The sequence below is a fragment of the Ovis canadensis genome, chromosome 1 (assembly GCF_042477335.2).
Source record: "Ovis canadensis isolate MfBH-ARS-UI-01 breed Bighorn chromosome 1, ARS-UI_OviCan_v2, whole genome shotgun sequence".
NCBI classification, from domain to species: Eukaryota; Metazoa; Chordata; class Mammalia; order Artiodactyla; family Bovidae; genus Ovis; species Ovis canadensis.
Window position 1 is genome coordinate 269,419,652 of NC_091245.1, and position 17,184 is coordinate 269,436,835.

General features: G+C 53.1%; 1 protein-coding gene across 6 annotated transcripts in view; it reads left to right on the top strand.

The window, feature by feature from the left end:
- Positions 1–16,557, top strand: part of DIP2A (disco interacting protein 2 homolog A) — a 109,432-nt gene extending 92,875 nt beyond the window's left edge. For all 6 annotated transcript variants that reach the window (XM_069566994.1, XM_069566986.1, XM_069567020.1 and 3 more), the window contains 12 exons: positions 1,480–1,601; positions 1,695–1,806; positions 2,953–3,062; positions 3,422–3,552; positions 4,674–4,842; positions 5,197–5,367; positions 7,092–7,153; positions 7,948–8,005; positions 10,072–10,146; positions 10,429–10,603; positions 11,082–11,205; positions 13,813–16,557. In XM_069566994.1, the coding sequence (XP_069423095.1) occupies positions 1,480–1,601; positions 1,695–1,806; positions 2,953–3,062; positions 3,422–3,552; positions 4,674–4,842; positions 5,197–5,367; positions 7,092–7,153; positions 7,948–8,005; positions 10,072–10,146; positions 10,429–10,603; positions 11,082–11,205; positions 13,813–14,065 (1,562 nt within the window). In that variant the 3' untranslated portion in view covers positions 14,066–16,557. The remainder of the gene's footprint in view (positions 1–1,479; positions 1,602–1,694; positions 1,807–2,952; positions 3,063–3,421; positions 3,553–4,673; positions 4,843–5,196; positions 5,368–7,091; positions 7,154–7,947; positions 8,006–10,071; positions 10,147–10,428; positions 10,604–11,081; positions 11,206–13,812) is intronic.
- Positions 16,558–17,184: the final 627 nt, after the last annotated feature.

Genomic DNA, 17,184 nt, shown 5'->3' on the forward strand with positions numbered 1-17,184 from the left:
CCTGGCGGGTTTCCTGACACGGATGCTAGGTGATGTGGACGCTGCAGGACTCCCACTGGCATCACAGTCACTCCTGCTCATTTCAGTTCCAGGAATGTGAGGTCATTTTTGTCCAGAACCGATCGCAGTTCCCATTCTTTTCTTATCCTTGGACTCAGTGCAGGGTATGCACCACTGACTGAGAGGAGGCCTGGGGACGCACTGGCAGGCTGGGGGAGGGGGTGGGTGGACATGCTGAAATGATAGGAGGAAAGACAGATGGGGGCCTGATTCTGTTCTCTGCTTTGGGGCTTTTTTGACACTATGCATAAAAAGTGATAGTGCATGGTGAAGGTCTGAATGGACACTTTAAAACCTTCGCAGCAGGAGGAGAGTATAATTGACAGCTGGAGGGCAGACCACACCCTGCTCGAGGCGGGAGGGGGCGGGTGTTTGCAGGCGCACGTAGGACCTGGTGTGCGTCTCCTGGGAGGGGTGCGTGACCCGGCAGGGGCTGCAGGGAGTGGGCTGCAGGCAGGGGATCGCGTGAGCTGTGTGAGCTCGAGGGTTCGAGCTGCTGGCGGAGCTTGCTGTGTGGCGCGTTGGGCACAGTGGTCGTGCTGGTATGAGGATGCTCGCACGTGTCAGCCTGCCTGTCAGCTCATCTGTCCCCTGAGCTGCCCACAGGCACAGTGAGGATGGCTGGTCCCTGGTGGAGGAGCTTGGGCCATGACAGTGACCACACCGAGTGCTCCTGGCCCTGATGGAGCATCGGGGACTTGTCGTGTGGTGAAACCCACTAGCTGGGTCAAACATTGCATATTTATCTTGACTCTGGAATCAGAACAGCCTGAGGCTGATGTCTTGTAGCCTAGTGATGCCATGCAGGGCCTTGTCTCAGTTGAGGGCAGTGTCTTCAGGGCCTCTAGGGTGTGGGTGCAGATGGTCTTAAGTCTGAATGAGGTCAAAATGGGAAAGCTGGGTTTTAAGTGTGGTTCGGTTCCCCCTGGTTTTAATTATGGAGAATTTTCAATACATAGACGAGTTGAAGGAGCCGTGAGTAGTCCCACGTTGCGTTGAGAGATTGAGAGCAGGGCAGGGACATCCTGGCCCCTTGCCAAGATATGAGCCTCACCAGGGACGGACTGGCTCCCATGTTAGGGTGGAGATGCAAGGAGGAGGTGTGGTGTTTCTGGGTGGGCAGCTCACCTTCAGAGTGTCCTGCCAGCCTCGCCCACCCACCTACAGACTGCCCTGGAGGGCAGAACACGCTGCTTGCTCCACGAGGTCTGGGCCTCCTGTCCACCATAGGCTCCTCTGGGCCGTGGCTGCACCCCACCCACCTCCTTGTCTCCCTGGGTCTGGGCCAGGGGCGACCTGTCCCTCCCTACAGAGCTGTTTGGGGTGCTCACTGTGGTGGGAGAGGGTGGTTTAGTTCACACATGGTAGGTGGACCCACAGCCTGGACATTTGGGGCTGCCTTTTATCGTGTCTCTCCAGGGGTGGACCTCATTGCTGCCTTTTATGGCTGCCTGTACTGCGGCTGCGTGCCCGTCACTGTGAGGCCCCCACACCCCCAGAACCTTGCCACCACACTTCCTACCGTCAAGATGATTGTGGAGGTAGGTGGGCGCCGCGGCCTGAGCGTGGTAGGCCTGAGCGCGGTTTGTTCCCGGGCGCTGTCTCAGCTGTGCCCTCAACCCTGTGCCCTGCAGGTCAGCAAGTCTGCGTGCGTGCTTACCACACAGGCCATCATGCGGCTGCTCAGGTCCAAAGAAGCAGCAGCCACCGTGGACGCCAGGACCTGGCCGACCATTCTGGACACAGGTGTGTGTGTGCTGCGCCTAGGATCAGCCCTCTCCTTCTTGTGTTGTAGGGATTGCGTTGTCACCACCCAAATACTGAAGTTGGGTGAAGGAGCTTGAGTAGGTGGTGAGAAGAGCCTGGCCAGTGGGGCACCGGCAGCCCATCTGGCACCTCGAGCCTAAAGCGGGTGCCCAGAGCAGAGGGTGGCCAGTGGAGAGCAGAGGTCCTTCTGAGGCCATGCGCCTGCAGACAGATGCCCCCTGCTGCACTCAGCCCCCACGCAGCAGTGGGCAGTTGTGGGGACCGGACAGCTCCCACAGTGCAGACCCCTCGCGGGTCCCCAGGAGAGTCACACGGGCCCTCTGCCTGGGCCTGTTGGGTCAGCCTGAGGGCTGAGAGGGTCCCAGCCCCTCCCCCTCAGGACACCCCAGACCAACCGCTCTCTGCAGGCTCTGTGGGGAATTCAGGGTACAAGGCCACACAGGTGCCCACTGCGAACAGACATGGTCCCTCCTTCCCCGTTGCTCCCCGTCACACCTTACCCACCAGGGCACTGCCCACTAGAGGAGGTTTAGGACCGTGTATCCGTGACCACCTGCTTGATACCACTGCAGGCACTGGGAGCTGGCCCAGGCAGCTGGTGCAGGCAGCTGGTGGCGGCAGCTGGTGGCAGGGGGCCCGGGGTGGGCTCGGGGCAAACAGGCTCGAAGACATCCTGTTGCCTCGCTCACTCCCTGCCCCGCCTCACCTGTGCCCACCTGTGTGCAGTCAGCGCTGTGCCCCGTGGTCCTGAGGGGTGTGATGAAGTTCGCTGAGGGGTGTGATGAAGTTCGCTGAGGGAGCTTGACCCAACTTCTCAGTGCTCGCTGTGCGCAGAAACGGCAATGAGCCTGGCTCATCACAGGCTCCGGGACCCAGCCTAGTCTGTGTTCCTCCAAGCTTCCTGGGGGGCTCTCGCGGCCTGCCTTCTCCGGTCCATGTCCACCGTGCCGTCAGCCGCCACATGCTCAGTGTGGTTAGCGAGGGTCCTCTCCACGCACCTTCCCCATGTGCACATGCAGCCTGACCTCTGCTCCGAGCTCCCTGCTCCCCAGGTGCAGTCCTGTCTCCCCTTTCCCTGCGAGCACTGAAGTGGCATCCACACCACCTGTGTCTCCTGGTCCACAGATGACATACCCAAGAAGAAGGTGGCCAGCATCTTCAGGCCCCCGTCCCCAGATGTGCTTGCGTACTTGGACTTCAGCGTGTCAACGACAGGGATCCTGGCGGGTGTGAAGGTGGGTCCTCTGGCTGGAGCCCCCGTCCGCCTCGTCCCTGACACGGAGAGCACTGATGCGGGTCTGTGCAGGCCCTGCTTCCTCCCAGAGCTGGAAGCACCAGTTTTGCTCTTTAAAGCTTGTGTTAAATATCAGTAAACCCCCAAATTAGGTTAGCCTGAAGAGTAACACACGGCTTGATGTTTTATGATATCTGAACTTTCTGATTCATGACTCTGGCCTCGACAACCAGGTGGCTTGGATGAGTCTGTCACCAAAAGCTCTGTTAAAATTCTTTATCGCCCTGAAGTCTCGCCTACAAGGTTTTTAGTGTGCATTCCTGGGGGTTTTTTGGTATATGTGGGCTTTTACTCCTTCAGATGTCGCATGCGGCTACCAGCGCCCTGTGCCGCTCCATCAAGCTGCAGTGTGAGCTGTACCCCTCCAGGCAGATCGCCATCTGCCTCGACCCCTACTGCGGCCTTGGCTTCGCCCTGTGGTGTCTGTGCAGGTGAGTGGAGGGCGGGTGTGCAGGGGGGTGGAGGGTGGGTGTCAGGTGAGTGGAAGGTGGGTGTGCAGGTGAGTGGAGGGTGGGTGTCAGGTGGGGAGTGGAGGGTGGGTGTCGGGTGAGTGGAGGGTGGATGTCAGGTGAGTGGAGGGTGGGTGTGCAGGTGAGTGGAGGGTGGGTGTCAGGTGAGTGGAGGGTGGGTGTGCAGGTGAGTGGAGGGTGGGTGTCAGGTGAGTGGAGGGTGGGTGTGCAGGGGGGTGGAGGGTGGGTGTGCAGGTGAGTGGAGGGTGGGTGTGCAGGGGGTGGAGGGTGGGTGTGCAGGTGAGTGGAGGGTGGGTGTGCAGGGGGGTGGAGGGTGGGTGTCAGGTGAGGGGAGGGTGGGTGTCAGGTGAGGGGAAGGTAGGTGTGCAGGTGAGGGGGGGTGGAGGTGCAGGTGAGTGGAAGGTGGGTGTGCAGGTGAGTGGAGGGTTGGGTGTGCAGGGGCGTGGAGGGTTGGGTGTGCAGGGGCGTGGAGGGTGGGTGTCAGGTGAGTGGAGGGTGGGTGTGCAGGTGAGTGGAGGGTGGGTGTGCAGGAGGGTGGAGGGTGGGTGTCAGGTGAGGGGAAGGTGTGTGTCAGGTGAGGGGAGGGTGGGTGTGCAGGTGAGTGGAGGATGAGTGTACAGGGGCATGCACCATGGGTGTGCAGGCACAGCTCCACCCACTTCTCCTTACCACCTGCTAACTGAATTGCTTCTCTAAAGTCCCACCCCCTACCCATCTCTAAGATACATTATTAAGGGTCCAGGAAGCAGAGGATACACGTGTGAGTGGCTGGTGTATGTGAGTGTGCTGGTGGCTGGGTTAAAGGGTAGAAGTGCATTTTTATTAAATGCACACTCTGTAATACTATCAATTCCATCCAGGACAGGGAAGTAGGGACCCATCTTCATGAGTAAAACCTAGCCCTGCCCGCAGCGGGTCCCTCACAGTGACCCTGGGTCCTTGAATGCGGGTGGGCAGACCTGCGTCCTACATTTTCCACCAAAACCCCATCTTGACCAGAGCAGGAGGGGCGGACTCTGCCTGGAAGGGCAGATCCTTGAGGGGCGAGGTGTAGTGCTGACCCCTCCCTGTCGCTGTCGCAGCGTCTACTCTGGACACCAGTCGGTGCTGGTGCCCCCGCCGGAGCTGGAAACCAACGTGTCCCTGTGGCTATGGGCTGTCAGCCAGTACAAGGCGCGCGTCACCTTCTGCTCCTACTCAGTGATGGAGATGTGTGCCCGGGGCCTGGGTGCGCAGACGGCGGCGCTCAGAGTGAGTGTGGGAGGGCCTGGAGAGACCCCAGGGACAGTTCCGGTGGGAAGAGGGGGCTGGAAACAAAACCCTCTCTGGGGGCCCTGCCCAGCGCTGTGAGCTCCACCCCCACACGCCTGTGGAGCACCCCGCACCGGCCCCTCACTTCTTCTGGGAGGAGATGAGGGGTGGGTCCGACCCTGGCTCTGAGCGGTACTGTACCGAGGGATCTCTGAGGCCTCATGGTCCCCAGGGACTGGGGCTGGGCGGAAGACGGGTGTAGGGGCGTGGAGGCACAGAACCCAGGGGGCGGGGCTCCGTGTGGTTTGGCCCTTGCGCGCAGACACAGGCGTGGCATGCACGCTCCTCCCACAGATGAAGGGCGTGAACCTGTCGTGTGTGCGCACCTGCATGGTGGTAGCTGAGGAGCGGCCCAGAATCGCGCTCACACAGTCCTTCTCCAAGCTGTTCAGAGATCTGGGCCTGCCCGCGCGTGCCGTGAGCACCACGTTCGGCTGCAGGGTCAACGTGGCCATCTGCCTCCAGGTAAGGCGGCAGGGCTTCCTCTGGGCGCCTGAGCACATCCTGCGCTGCCCCGTCCTTTGGTCCCTTCTGGCTCCAGCCTTTTGCATTTTCCAAATATGGCTTTGAGAACTGAGCATTTTCGTTTAAGAGATTCTGTTCTTGATGAACAAAGGCTTATTTGGAAAAAGCACCAGTTGTTTTTGAACAGTGACAATTACCAAGAGGAATTTATAAGCTGGATACAGTATGCAGCTAATATTCTAAAGCAAGATTAAGTTTATTGTTTTGTAAGACATCTGGCAATTAAATGGAAACATTAATGAGTGTGACGGTTTATACTGCCCTAAATTCATTTTTGAAACACTGAGGTATTTTACTTTTTAAAAGGAAACAAAGTTTCAAAACAGCTCACTGCAGCAGTGTTCTTCTGCTTCTTCAGGGGACTGGGGCTCTTTTCGAGGTTTCTGGCTGGTATCTGAATCCCACTTCTTTCTAAAAGGCATTGCATGCACCCGCTCCCACATTCAGTGTTGTTGGGAGGAAAGGCCTCAGGAGAACCACAGTCACGGTCCTGACCAATGCCTGCCGAGCGCAGGGCATGTCTGGGCTGGGGAGATCAGCGTCCTGTTGTCCAGGTGTTCCTGTGACATCCTCTCCACAGTATAGATGGCTGACCGTCCAGGTCTTGCTTGGAACCTTACTGAGTGGCAGGAGGAGGTGGAGGGGTCCCTCAGGAGATCCCTCCTGATGTCGATGGTGCAGCTGCACCTCGACTGGTGGCGTGGGGTTGGTGGCTATAAGTGCAGCCCTTCTGTCTGCTCAGTGTCTGGGAGCCGGGTCCTCCTTCCTGGAAACGTCAGCAGGAGCCTGGCTGTTGCTCTGTGCGCTTCAATGCAGTGATGCATTTTGCTCTCTCTCAGCTCCTTCCTCACGTGCCTATGCTCTCTGTTTGTGTTTCCTGTGGCGTCTCTTCCCTGTCTCGCTCTGCTGGTCTCCTTTGTGTCTGTCAGCCCAACAGGCTGGGAAAGCTGGCTGAGCAGGTATGACCTTGACCTTGACCTCGAGGTGCCTCTGTGCTTCTGTGAGTTCATGTGGCCTCTTGTGGTCTCGCACCTTTGTAAAAACGAGCTTAAGAGCAGAATATTTTCAGAAGTATTTAGCATTCAGTCTGCTGCCTCTGGAGGAAGAGCCGTCTTCATTCCAGGGCAGACGTTGGTGACATTGTCTGGGATCGCCAGAGAATGGTGTTGGGGCGGAGTGTCTGTGTAGTTTGATGTTTGGTGTCTAACAGAAGGGATGTGCTGTCCTCTGTCAGGGCCAACGTCAGGTGTCAGGTGAGAGGAGCGGAGTGGGAACATCACTGAACGTCCTGCTGAGGCCTCGCCCCTGAAGGGGCCTTGCTGTGCTCAGCCCTTAGGAGAATTAGGTCCGAGCAAGCACGGCTCAGGGAAATGCCCCCAAACCCATGGTGGTGTTTTCCAGGGACCAGTGGGAATCGAAGCTGTCAGGACTGGAATGTGAGGTTGTTTGCCTTGATCTCTCCCTTCAGTGCTAGGGGAGATTTCCCGCCATGTCGGCAAGCCTTGCAGGTGTGTGGAGGAAGGCAGACCCCAGCTGGGGCAGAGCAGTTGCCTTCCCGCCCCCACCCCTGCCCTGGCTGGGAGGAGCTGTGCCCGTGTGCATGCTGCACCCCTGGAAACGATGGGCGTGAGGTTTGAGTGGACGTTCCTCTGCTCCCCTTGCAGGGCACGGCTGGCCCAGACCCCACAACTGTCTATGTGGACATGAGGGCACTGCGCCATGACAGGTAACAGCCCCCAGCCCTCTTCAGCCTGGGCCTCCCCTGCTCACTGTGTCCTTCCTTTTTAAAAAAGTCATTTTGCTTTATTTGTTGCTGCGCGGGGCTTCACTGCAGTGCGCAGGCTTCTCACTGCAGTGGCTTCTCTGGTCGCGAGCACAGGCTCTAGGTGCTTGGGCTCAGTAGTCGTGGCACATGGTCTTAGTTGCCCCTCGGCATGTGAGATCGTCCCGAAACAGGGTTGAACCCATGGCCCCCTGCACGGGTAGGAGGATTCTTAGCCACTGGACCGCAGGGAAGTCTCACCATGTCCTCCTTTAATCAGTCATTCCCACGACCAGGAGGGGAGCGACCTTCCAAGAGTGACCGAGCATGTGACTCTTGGATTTTTATGGGTAAAAAACAAGAAGACCTGTCTCCAGGCAGGATGTAGGCATCCTGTCAGCAGATGTGTCCTGGGGGCCCCACTGTGTGTGCCTAGAAGCCTGCGTCCCTCCCAGCTTTAGAGCCAGATCCTGGTTCTGAACCTCACATTCAGCTTGAGGGAAACCATGGTGGAGCTTCCTGGAGGGCGAGGCCAGCTGGCCAGGGGTTCCTGACCTGAGCCTGTGCCTGGTTGAGCCAGGCACCTGAAGTCACTGTCCCAAGGTCACAGCAAGGTCACGATCAAAGGCTAAAGGCTTGGCTGTCGTCACGGGACTGCCCATCACAGTGTTAATCAATTCTGATTACCTTATGAGTTGCCTTCTTTAGAGATTGTTGTCTGTGTAGTCAAGTTTATTGTTTCCCTTGTTCATTTGTAGGGTACGTCTGGTGGAACGGGGCTCTCCGCACAGTCTGCCATTGACTGAGTCCGGAAAGGTAGTGGCGTGGGGCTTGGCTTCCAGCTTATGTTCCCTGAGGTCCGGCTGGCCTTACCTCCTTGCATACACACACACACTCACATGGACACACACGTGTACTCACAGACACACACATACATACATACACACTGCACACAGACACACATACACAGACACACACACACATACATACATATACACTTGCACACAGACACATACATGCATTCACACAATCACACATACACAGGCACACATGCTCAGACACACTTACACATACATATAGACACACACATACAAACATATGCACACTCACATACAGTCACACACTCATACACATACACTCACATACATACATACACACACACGTACATGCACACACACTCTCACACACTCTCCGGATCTTTCTGTCCACATCTGAGCTCCAGCCCAGAGGGAAGACCTCAGATGCAGACCTGCAGGAACTGCACTTCTGGGTCTTGAGGCCCTGGTGCCTTTGCGCGGCCTGGAGCAGCCCACTGGGGCCTGGAGCAGCCCACTGGGGCCTGGAGCAGCCCACTGGGGCCTGGAAGAGCTTCTCCCCTGGCTCAGGTGATAGCCAGGCAGTATCCCCAGTGGCAGTTCACCATTAAAGCAGTCCAGGCCTGGTTCGACCACAGGAGCGGTATCAGGGGCTTAGGTGGTGGGGCCGTGAGACCACCCAAGGGCACCCAGGGAAAAACTGTGGGCCACCATGAGGGCTCAGCAGGCATAGACCCAGGAGACCAGGCATCTTCAGAACCAGGGGAGGTTTGGAGGAAGGAAGAAGGCTCCCAGGAGCGGTCAGGCAGGGTGAAGGGGGACGGACTTGAGGGGGATGTGCGACAGATTGGAGCCAGCACAGCCCCCAGCCCTGCTCACACACGCTGTGCACGTGCCTGCCTCTCAGGAGGCGGGGCGTGCCCAGAGAGGGACAGGGCAGCAGGGGCAGCACTGACGAGCCTGGGGGTGTGGGAGCGGAGCTAGTAGGGGCTGTGCACCCCCCAAGGGCGGCCCCAGCGGAGGAGCAGCCTCCGCTGGTGTGAAGGTCCCGGGGCCACAGAGAGGCTAGTGTGGCTGGAACTTCATGGAGTGAAGGGGAGGAGGGAGAGTGTGGGTGTCGGAGGGAGGGGCTGGGGGCTAGAGATAGTCCTGGGCTCCCCTACCCTTCCCTGGGTGCCCAGAGATGTCCCACTGCAATCTGCTTTGTCCTTTCTATAAACATGGTGGTTTTTCTCAAAGCAGTTTTTAATTCTTTCTGGTACATTTTTATTTCCTATCACATGTGGCTCTGCACTCAGTTTTGATGGACTTCACCCCCTGTATATCTCTGTTACAGTAACTTGGGCCTGATGGACTGGGGTTCTGGAAAGAGCTCTGGGTCCTCAGGGTCCAGATTGGTAACACGGGGAGAGGTCAGAGGCTCAGCAGCATCCTATGGGCAACAGAGCCTGACCAGCTTTCCATGACCCCTCGCCTCTCCCCCACCTGCTGGAAAGCTCCTCCGTCATCTCCTGTTTTACACCCAGGGAAACTAAGGACATGGAATAGGTACCCAGAAGCAGCCAGGTGGTCAGTCCCAGGTTCAGTGGGGCCCCCCAGGCCCCGGGTGGGGGTGCTGGACATAAAGCACCCTCCCCGGCCTTCTCCACAGCCTCTGGTGGGCATGGAGCCCTAAGTCTGGGGGCAGGAATGCCTCTTGGTGGCCAGGTTTCCTTCCAGAACCAGAAACTCTGGGGCTGAGTGGGGGCCCAGCCAAACTGTGTTTGGACTCCCTGGCCTCAAGAGTCCCGACAGGGGCCTCGGGGAAAGATCCCCTCCTCCCCTCTCAACATCCAAAATAGAGTTCGTTCTTAGGAGCTGGATGATTTTGCTCAGATTCATAATTTATTTTTATTTATTAAAATCTCTTACTTCTGTTAAAATTCAATCAGATTTAGGTCAGCTTCTGAAGGTGGTCATGCCCGTGTACAAGTCGTGTCCTTTAGATCAGCTTCAAGGGGCACTGTTTTTGCCGCTCTTGCATCAGGAGGGCCACACTCCCTCTGACGAGCATGGTTCTCCTTTCAGATTCTCCCTGGAGTGAAGGTCATCATCGCCCACACAGAGACCAGAGGGCCCCTGGGAGACTCGCACCTGGGGGAGGTGAGGATGGGGACCCCACCTCTCGCTGGCCCCTGGGCGTGCATGCGGGTTGCTCCCAGTTCTTTCTTTGTGATGAACTGTGTACATTGCAGTCCTGCAGCTGTCACTCAGGGGTGCAAGGAGGGGAACGGTTTATTTGAAGGAGAGAATTCTTTGCTCTCTGGGCCTCTGTCGTGACTTAGCTCAAGCCCTTTACCCCCACCCCACTGTGTGCTGCCGTGTCTTGGGACACACGGTGCCTGGCACTTGTAATAACCAACCCCATTGTGCTCTGGGCCCCAGATCTGGGTGAGCAGCCCCCACAATGCCACCGGGTACTACACAGTCTACGGGGAAGAAGGGCTCCATGCTGACCACTTCAGTGCCCGGCTGAGTTTTGGAGACACCCAGACTGTTTGGGCGAGGACTGGCTTCCTGGGCTTCCTTCGAAGGACAGAGCTCACCGATGCCAGCGGAGGTAAGGGGTCCTATGCACTGCTCACCCCCAGACCTGGGGCCACCACAACCAGGAGCCCATACAGGCAGTGCCTTGGGATCTCCTGCCAACTCACTTCACCCCTTCCTAGGAGCTGGTTTCTTTAGGTGCTCTGATACGGTTTCTCTGAAAGTTGTTCCTTTTCCTTCACTTTTCCTGGATCCTGGCCTCTTCTGAGGGTGTAGGGGTGCTGGGGGAGGCTGTTGGGCCCCCCAGGCAGAGCCATGGGCATGTCTCACCAGCCATGTATCAGGGCCTCCCCATACATTCCCCCAAGGTCACAGAGTCCACGGCCACAGCAGGCTGGCCAGGTGCAGTCAGAACTTCGGGAGCCCCTGTAGCTGCTGCCTTGTCTCCGAGATATAGAAGTTGTTGTTCTGTACTCTTCACACGTGGGTGCGCATGGCAGTAGGCTTCAGCACGGGAGCCATGCTGAGGTGGTGAACTGTGCCATCTGCAGAGCGACATGACGCGCTGTACGTGGTGGGGTCTCTGGACGAGACACTGGAGCTGAGGGGCATGCGCTACCACCCCATCGACATCGAGACATCCGTGATTCGTGCGCACAGGAGCATCGCCGAATGGTGAGGGCCCGGGGGACCAGCTTGTAGCTCTTGCGCGGTCGTGCACGTGTGGGCAGCCACCTCCTCTCCAGGAGCAGACCCCAGACACACTCTGCAAATCACGTGCCAGAGACCCCTTGTTTAGGTTTGCTTAGTTTTTCCTCTTCTCTTTATCAGTCTTAAACTGGGTCTGTCCCCAAATGCACAGGCAAAATGTGAGTGCCCCACAGTTACTCTGAAATGCCTCTGTGTTTATATGGATTTCCTAATTTAAATGGTTAAGAAGCATGATTTCCTCACTTTGAAGGGAGGTTGCAGTGGAAAAAGTACAGCTTTCAATATCAAATAATATTCTTGATTCTTGTTGTTGTTCAGTTGCTAGGTTGAATCCAACTGTTGTGACCCCATTGACTGCAGCATGCCAGGCTTCTCTGTCCTCCACTATCTCCTAGAGTGTGCTCACACTCACGTCCCTTGAGTCAGTGATGTCATCCAACCATGTCCTCTGTAGCCCCTTTCTCCTCCTGCCCTCGTTCTTTCCCAGGATCAGTGTCTTTTTTCATTGAGTGAGCTTTTCACATCAGGTGGCCAAAATATTGGAGTTTCAGCTTCATCATCAGTCCTTCCAGTTGAAACCAGTTCTGATGTGATGTAGCCTCGGAGTGTAGGCTGTACTTGAGCTCACGGCTCTTGGGAGTAGAGAAATCCCCTCACCGAGCCAGGCAGATAAGAGAGACCACTTGAGGCTTGCAGTGAGAAAATAGAGTTTATTGAAAAGGAGCAGAGAAGACTTTTGACATAGACATCAGAAGTGGGTAGAGATAGTACCCACGTTGTTAACTTGAGCAGAAAATTATATACTTTTCAGTTGGCTGCTAAGAATAGGTAAAACGAATATCTCAAGATTGTAAAAGTTCCACCAGACCCTTTCCCAAGGCATCCTGAGATAACTTCAGTTTGAGATTAGCCAGAAGGAACGAGTTCTTGTTGAGGAGGAAAGCATGCCTTTAAGCAAGATATTGTTGCTATATAATTATTAACAAGGTGCCTGCATGACTGTTAAGGTAAAGAATTCAGACTTCATCCCTGAGGTGCCTTGGATTGCTTATCAAACTGGCTGAAGTTAACTATATCACAATGAGTAATCTGGGTTGATTTCCTTTAGGATTGACTGGTTTGATCTCCTTGCTGTCTAAGGGACTCTCAAGAGTCTTCTCCAGCACCACAGTTAGAAAGCATTAATTGGTGCTCAACCTTCTTTATGGTCCAACTCTCACATCCATACACAACTAATGGAAAAACCATAGCTTTGACTATACAGACCTTTGTTGGCAAAGCAATGTTTCTGCTTTTTAATATACTGTCTAGGTTTATCATAGCTTTTCTTCCAACGAGCAAGTGTCTTTCAGTTTCATGGCTGCTATGATTTTGGAGCCCAAGAAAATACAGTCTGTTACTGTTTTCACTTTTCCCCCTTCCATTTGCCATGAAGTAGTGGGACCAGATGCCATGATCTTAGTTTTTGAATATTGCGTTTTAAGCCAGCTTCTTCACTCTTCTCCTAACCCTAACCCATCTGGTCCCATCAGTTCATGGCAAATTGGAGGGGGAAAATAGAAGCAATAACAGATGCTTCCTCCTTTGAAGGAAAGCTGACAAAGCTCTGTATAGTCAGAACTATGGTTTTTCCACCTGATGCAAAGAACAACTCATTAGAAAAGACCCTGATGCTGGGAAAGATTAAGGGCAGAAGGAGAAGAGGGTGGCAGAGGATGAGATGGTTAGATGGCATCACCAACTTAATGGATATGAGTTTGAGCAAATGTTGGGAGATAGTGAAGGACAGGGAAGCCTGCTGTACTGCAGTGCAAGCGATTACAAAGAGTTGGACACAACTTAATGACTGAACAACAACAACTGCATTCGAATTCTTTGGCTGTGAGGACTACTCCATTTCTTCTAAGGGATTCTTGCCCACAGTAGTAGATACGGTGGCCATCTGAATTAAATTCTCCCATTCCCCTCCCTTTTAGTTTGCTGAGTCCTACGGTGTCAGTGTTCTCTCTTGCCATCTCCTGCTTGACCACTTCCAATTTACCTTGATTCGTGGATCTAACATTCCGAGTCTCTATGCAATATTGTTCTTTCATCAGACGTTACTTTCACCACCAGACACATCCACAACTGAGCTTCATTTCCACTTTGGCCCTCTGCTTTATTCTTTCTGGAACTCTTAGTAATTGCCCTCTGCTCTTCCCCAGTAGCTCTTCCCCATGTTAGACACCTTCTGACCTGGAGGGGCTCATCTTCTGGTATCATATCTTTTTGCCTTTTCATACTGTCCCTAGGGTTCTCTAGGCACAAATGCTAAAGAGGATGGGTCCTCCAGTGGACCATTTTTTGTCAGATTTGTCTTGATTCTTAGAGAGAACTTTAATTAGAATAGATATTCCAATAAAACACACTTAGCCAAACCTTTGAATTGTAACTGACTTGAGCAGAGGATGACATCAGCGAACCTGCTTAAGTATGTTTCAGTGGTCTTTGTCTGACCTCATTTCCTGGGTGTCCTTGGCCCCTGAAGCCAGCGCCCAGCCCCAGGTGACACAGTCTGCCTTCTCCCTGCAGCGCTGTGTTCACCTGGACCAACCTGCTGGTGGTGGTGGTGGAGCTGGACGGGCTGGAGCAGGACGCGCTGGACCTAGTGGCCCTGGTGACGAACGTGGTGCTGGAGGAGCACCACCTGGTGGTGGGTGTGGTGGTCATCGTGGACCCGGGTGTCATCCCCATCAACTCCCGTGGGGAGAAGCAGCGCATGCACCTGCGCGATGGCTTCCTAGCTGACCAGCTGGACCCCATCTACGTGGCCTACAACATGTGAGCCCACTCAGCCCCGAGCAGCTGGACTCCACCTGTGTGGCCTACAACACGTGATCCCACTCAGCCCCAGCCCAAGAGGGGCCTCACGAGCCATTGGAAGGGCTGGGGTGCGTCTGCAGCCCCTGGGGAGAGGATCCCAGGCTCCTGAGCACAGGGCCCCACCCATGTGCTTACATACCCATCTCATTCTAGAAACCACTTCCTGAATTCCTCAAAACCTTTTAATCGTCTGGAACATTTGCAGAAACATGAATGTCAGCATTGCAACAGATGGTGTGGCTGGGGAAGAAGCCTGGTACAGGCACTGCAGGTGCTGTAGGTGCAGTCCTCTGCTGTGTTATGAGTTTGCACTTTTTTTAGGCTAAAAATACAGTTCTCGATTTAAAAAATTCAACTCTTTATACCATTTCAGATGTCAGGGTCATACTTAGAATTTATGCCAGAAGGAATTTGAGGCCCAGGGACAGCTGCTTCAGTTGTGATTCACAGGGAAGAGCAAAATAAAGATAGGCTGGTGGGCAGGGCATGATCCTGACCTGGCCTCCTCTTCCCCACCCCCGACCTGCTCTGGGCCCCAGACCAGGCTCGTGCGCACACACTTCCTCTCTGAACATAGGTATGCCGGCTGCCTGCCTGTGTCATCTCTAACCCTCGACGGGGTCCATCAGTTGAGCAGCTGTTTCAGAAAGATAAAGGAACGCTGAGTTTTAAACCTCTTTCTGAGTTTCTGACTTCTTGCTATTCAGCTGAAGTTCTGGTTTTCATGACCACAGTATAGGATCTTCTCACTGTCCAAAAAGTGTACTGAGTTGCTGTTTTTATTCCACATCAGCAGATGTGGACTCACCGGTGGGCTGAGGTTTACACGTGCGGTGGTACAGCCCAGGGCCCTGGAGAACTTGGCCGGCCACTGTTGCATCTTGAGTTGTGTGCCTGTAAAATTTGGCCAGATCATGTTCACTTATTTTATTCAAACTCGACTAAACTGAGTGATATAATGTTATAGTAAATATAAATCAGAGAACATGAAATCCTTTAGATACTTCTAAGAATTTGAAGTGAAGCTCGAATCTAAGACAGAGTATTTTTGTATCACTAATAAAAATTGTGTTACGAGTTGTCAGGGACTGTGGGTCAGAAAGTTTACGAATCACATGCTTCCTAGAAACAGCCAGGTTTTTCTGGAATTAGCCTGAATCAGTGCCTAACAGTTGTTAATTCTTTACCATTTAAAATTCTCCACCAAAAAGGCCTGGCTGACTGGGCTGACTCTCACTTCTAACTCTCGGCTACAAGTAGCTTGTGCTCAGTAGCTCTTGGTGTGCAGTGTGGTATGTAAGAACATACTGGAATTGAACACTCCTTGTGTAATTATGTATATAACATGTGTAACTTATTGTTTGACATACAGAGGTTCTAGCAGTGGACTAATGGATATTCCTCATAACAGAATGGCCTGTAGGAGAGGAACCACCCAGCCCTTTATGTTGTCATTTTATAGCAACAGGCATTGTAAAATTTTTGTATTGAAAGGTAAGTGGCAGTAAGACACGTCTTGTAAATTAAGATTTTAAGAAGCATTAAAATGTTTTAAAATTACTCTCTGGGAATTCTGTATGTCAGAGAAAATTTTTATATCATTATGTTAATAAAAGTTATGGACTATTTGTAATTCTGCCATTTGAAATGTGTGAAAAGGTTTTTAAAATTACCCCAATAGCAGGTATTTTATTATGCATTTTTCTTTGCTGAATATAGAAGCATTTATGCTGCAGCATAAAATCTATGAAGCACATGAAGTATAAAGAATAAAATTTAAATCTCCCATAATCCTACCTCTCGTTTAATGGCAGTGTGTTAGTATTTGATGTAAATTCTTTCCAGGTTTAATTTTTTTCTTTAAAAACACTTTTACAAAATTAGGTCAGTCATATACTTTTATAGTCAGCTTTTGTACTTAATAAATTAGACTTTTAATCTGTTCCATATATTCTTCTGCATGTTTTAACAACTGTGTCACACAGCAGGTGGGGGCAGCTTGTCCTCACAGGCTCTGTCAGCATCCTCTCAGCCCCGCTACCATGAGCCTCCTCACGGGAGCACGTTCATACACATGGCCTGCCTGGGGCTCAGCTCTGCTGGGGCTCAGCTTGGGCACTGCATCCTCGGAAGGGCACAGGGCAGAGTGGAGAGGCTGTTCCTGGAAACCTCAGAGCACTGGCAATAAAGAATGAGTCCCTGTCAGTCAAATAAGTATCCTGTCTGGTGGTGCTGTATATGTGTTCATGTGTTTGTTGTCATTTTACTTTCTCATCTGATGTGTTTTACTTGGTAGTTCTTATGGTGCACAAGGAATTTTTTTTTTTAATTGATTTGTAGGAGCCAGTTTATGTTAAGGATCAGAACCTCTGTATAATCCATACTTTTCCTGCTGGGCCATTTGTATCTTGATTCTCTGTTTTTATTTTTAATTGAAGGATAATTGCTTGACAATATTGCGTTCTGCTTGTTTTTTAAATGTACTGATTATTTTATGCAAACTAAGGTTACTTGTGCTTAATTTCAGATTATGAATATAGCTGGCTTGTTTCAGAGAGATTGTCCTGGGTTGGTCAGCTCAACTCTATGGGGAACGACTCACCTCCTGTGTTTGCCTCTTCTTGACAGAGTCTGCCAGAGTCAGACCCTCTCACCAGGACCTCTCCCTGAGAGCAACTGTTGTTGCGAATCATGCACATACTACTTGGTGGTGCAGAAAGAAGAGAGGAGCATTCTCTTTCTACCTGAGACCATGCGGCATAAGTTTTAGGTCTTGAGTTAAAGAAGAAACACTTTCTCTAAATTGGATGCAGTAACAGTGTAATAACACTGTGTATAGCATTTGTCCTCTTTCCTCTGATACTCATTTGGCTTCCCAGGTGGCACTAGTGGTAAAGAACATGCCTGCCAGTGCGGGAGCCATAAGAGAAGTGGGTTTGATCCCTGGGTCAGGAAGATCTCCTGAAGTAGGAAATGGCAGCCCACTCCAGTATTCTTGCCTGGAAGATCCCATGGATAGAGGAGCCTGGCTGGCTACAGTCCACAGGGTCGCAAAGAGTCGGACACAACTGAAACGACTTA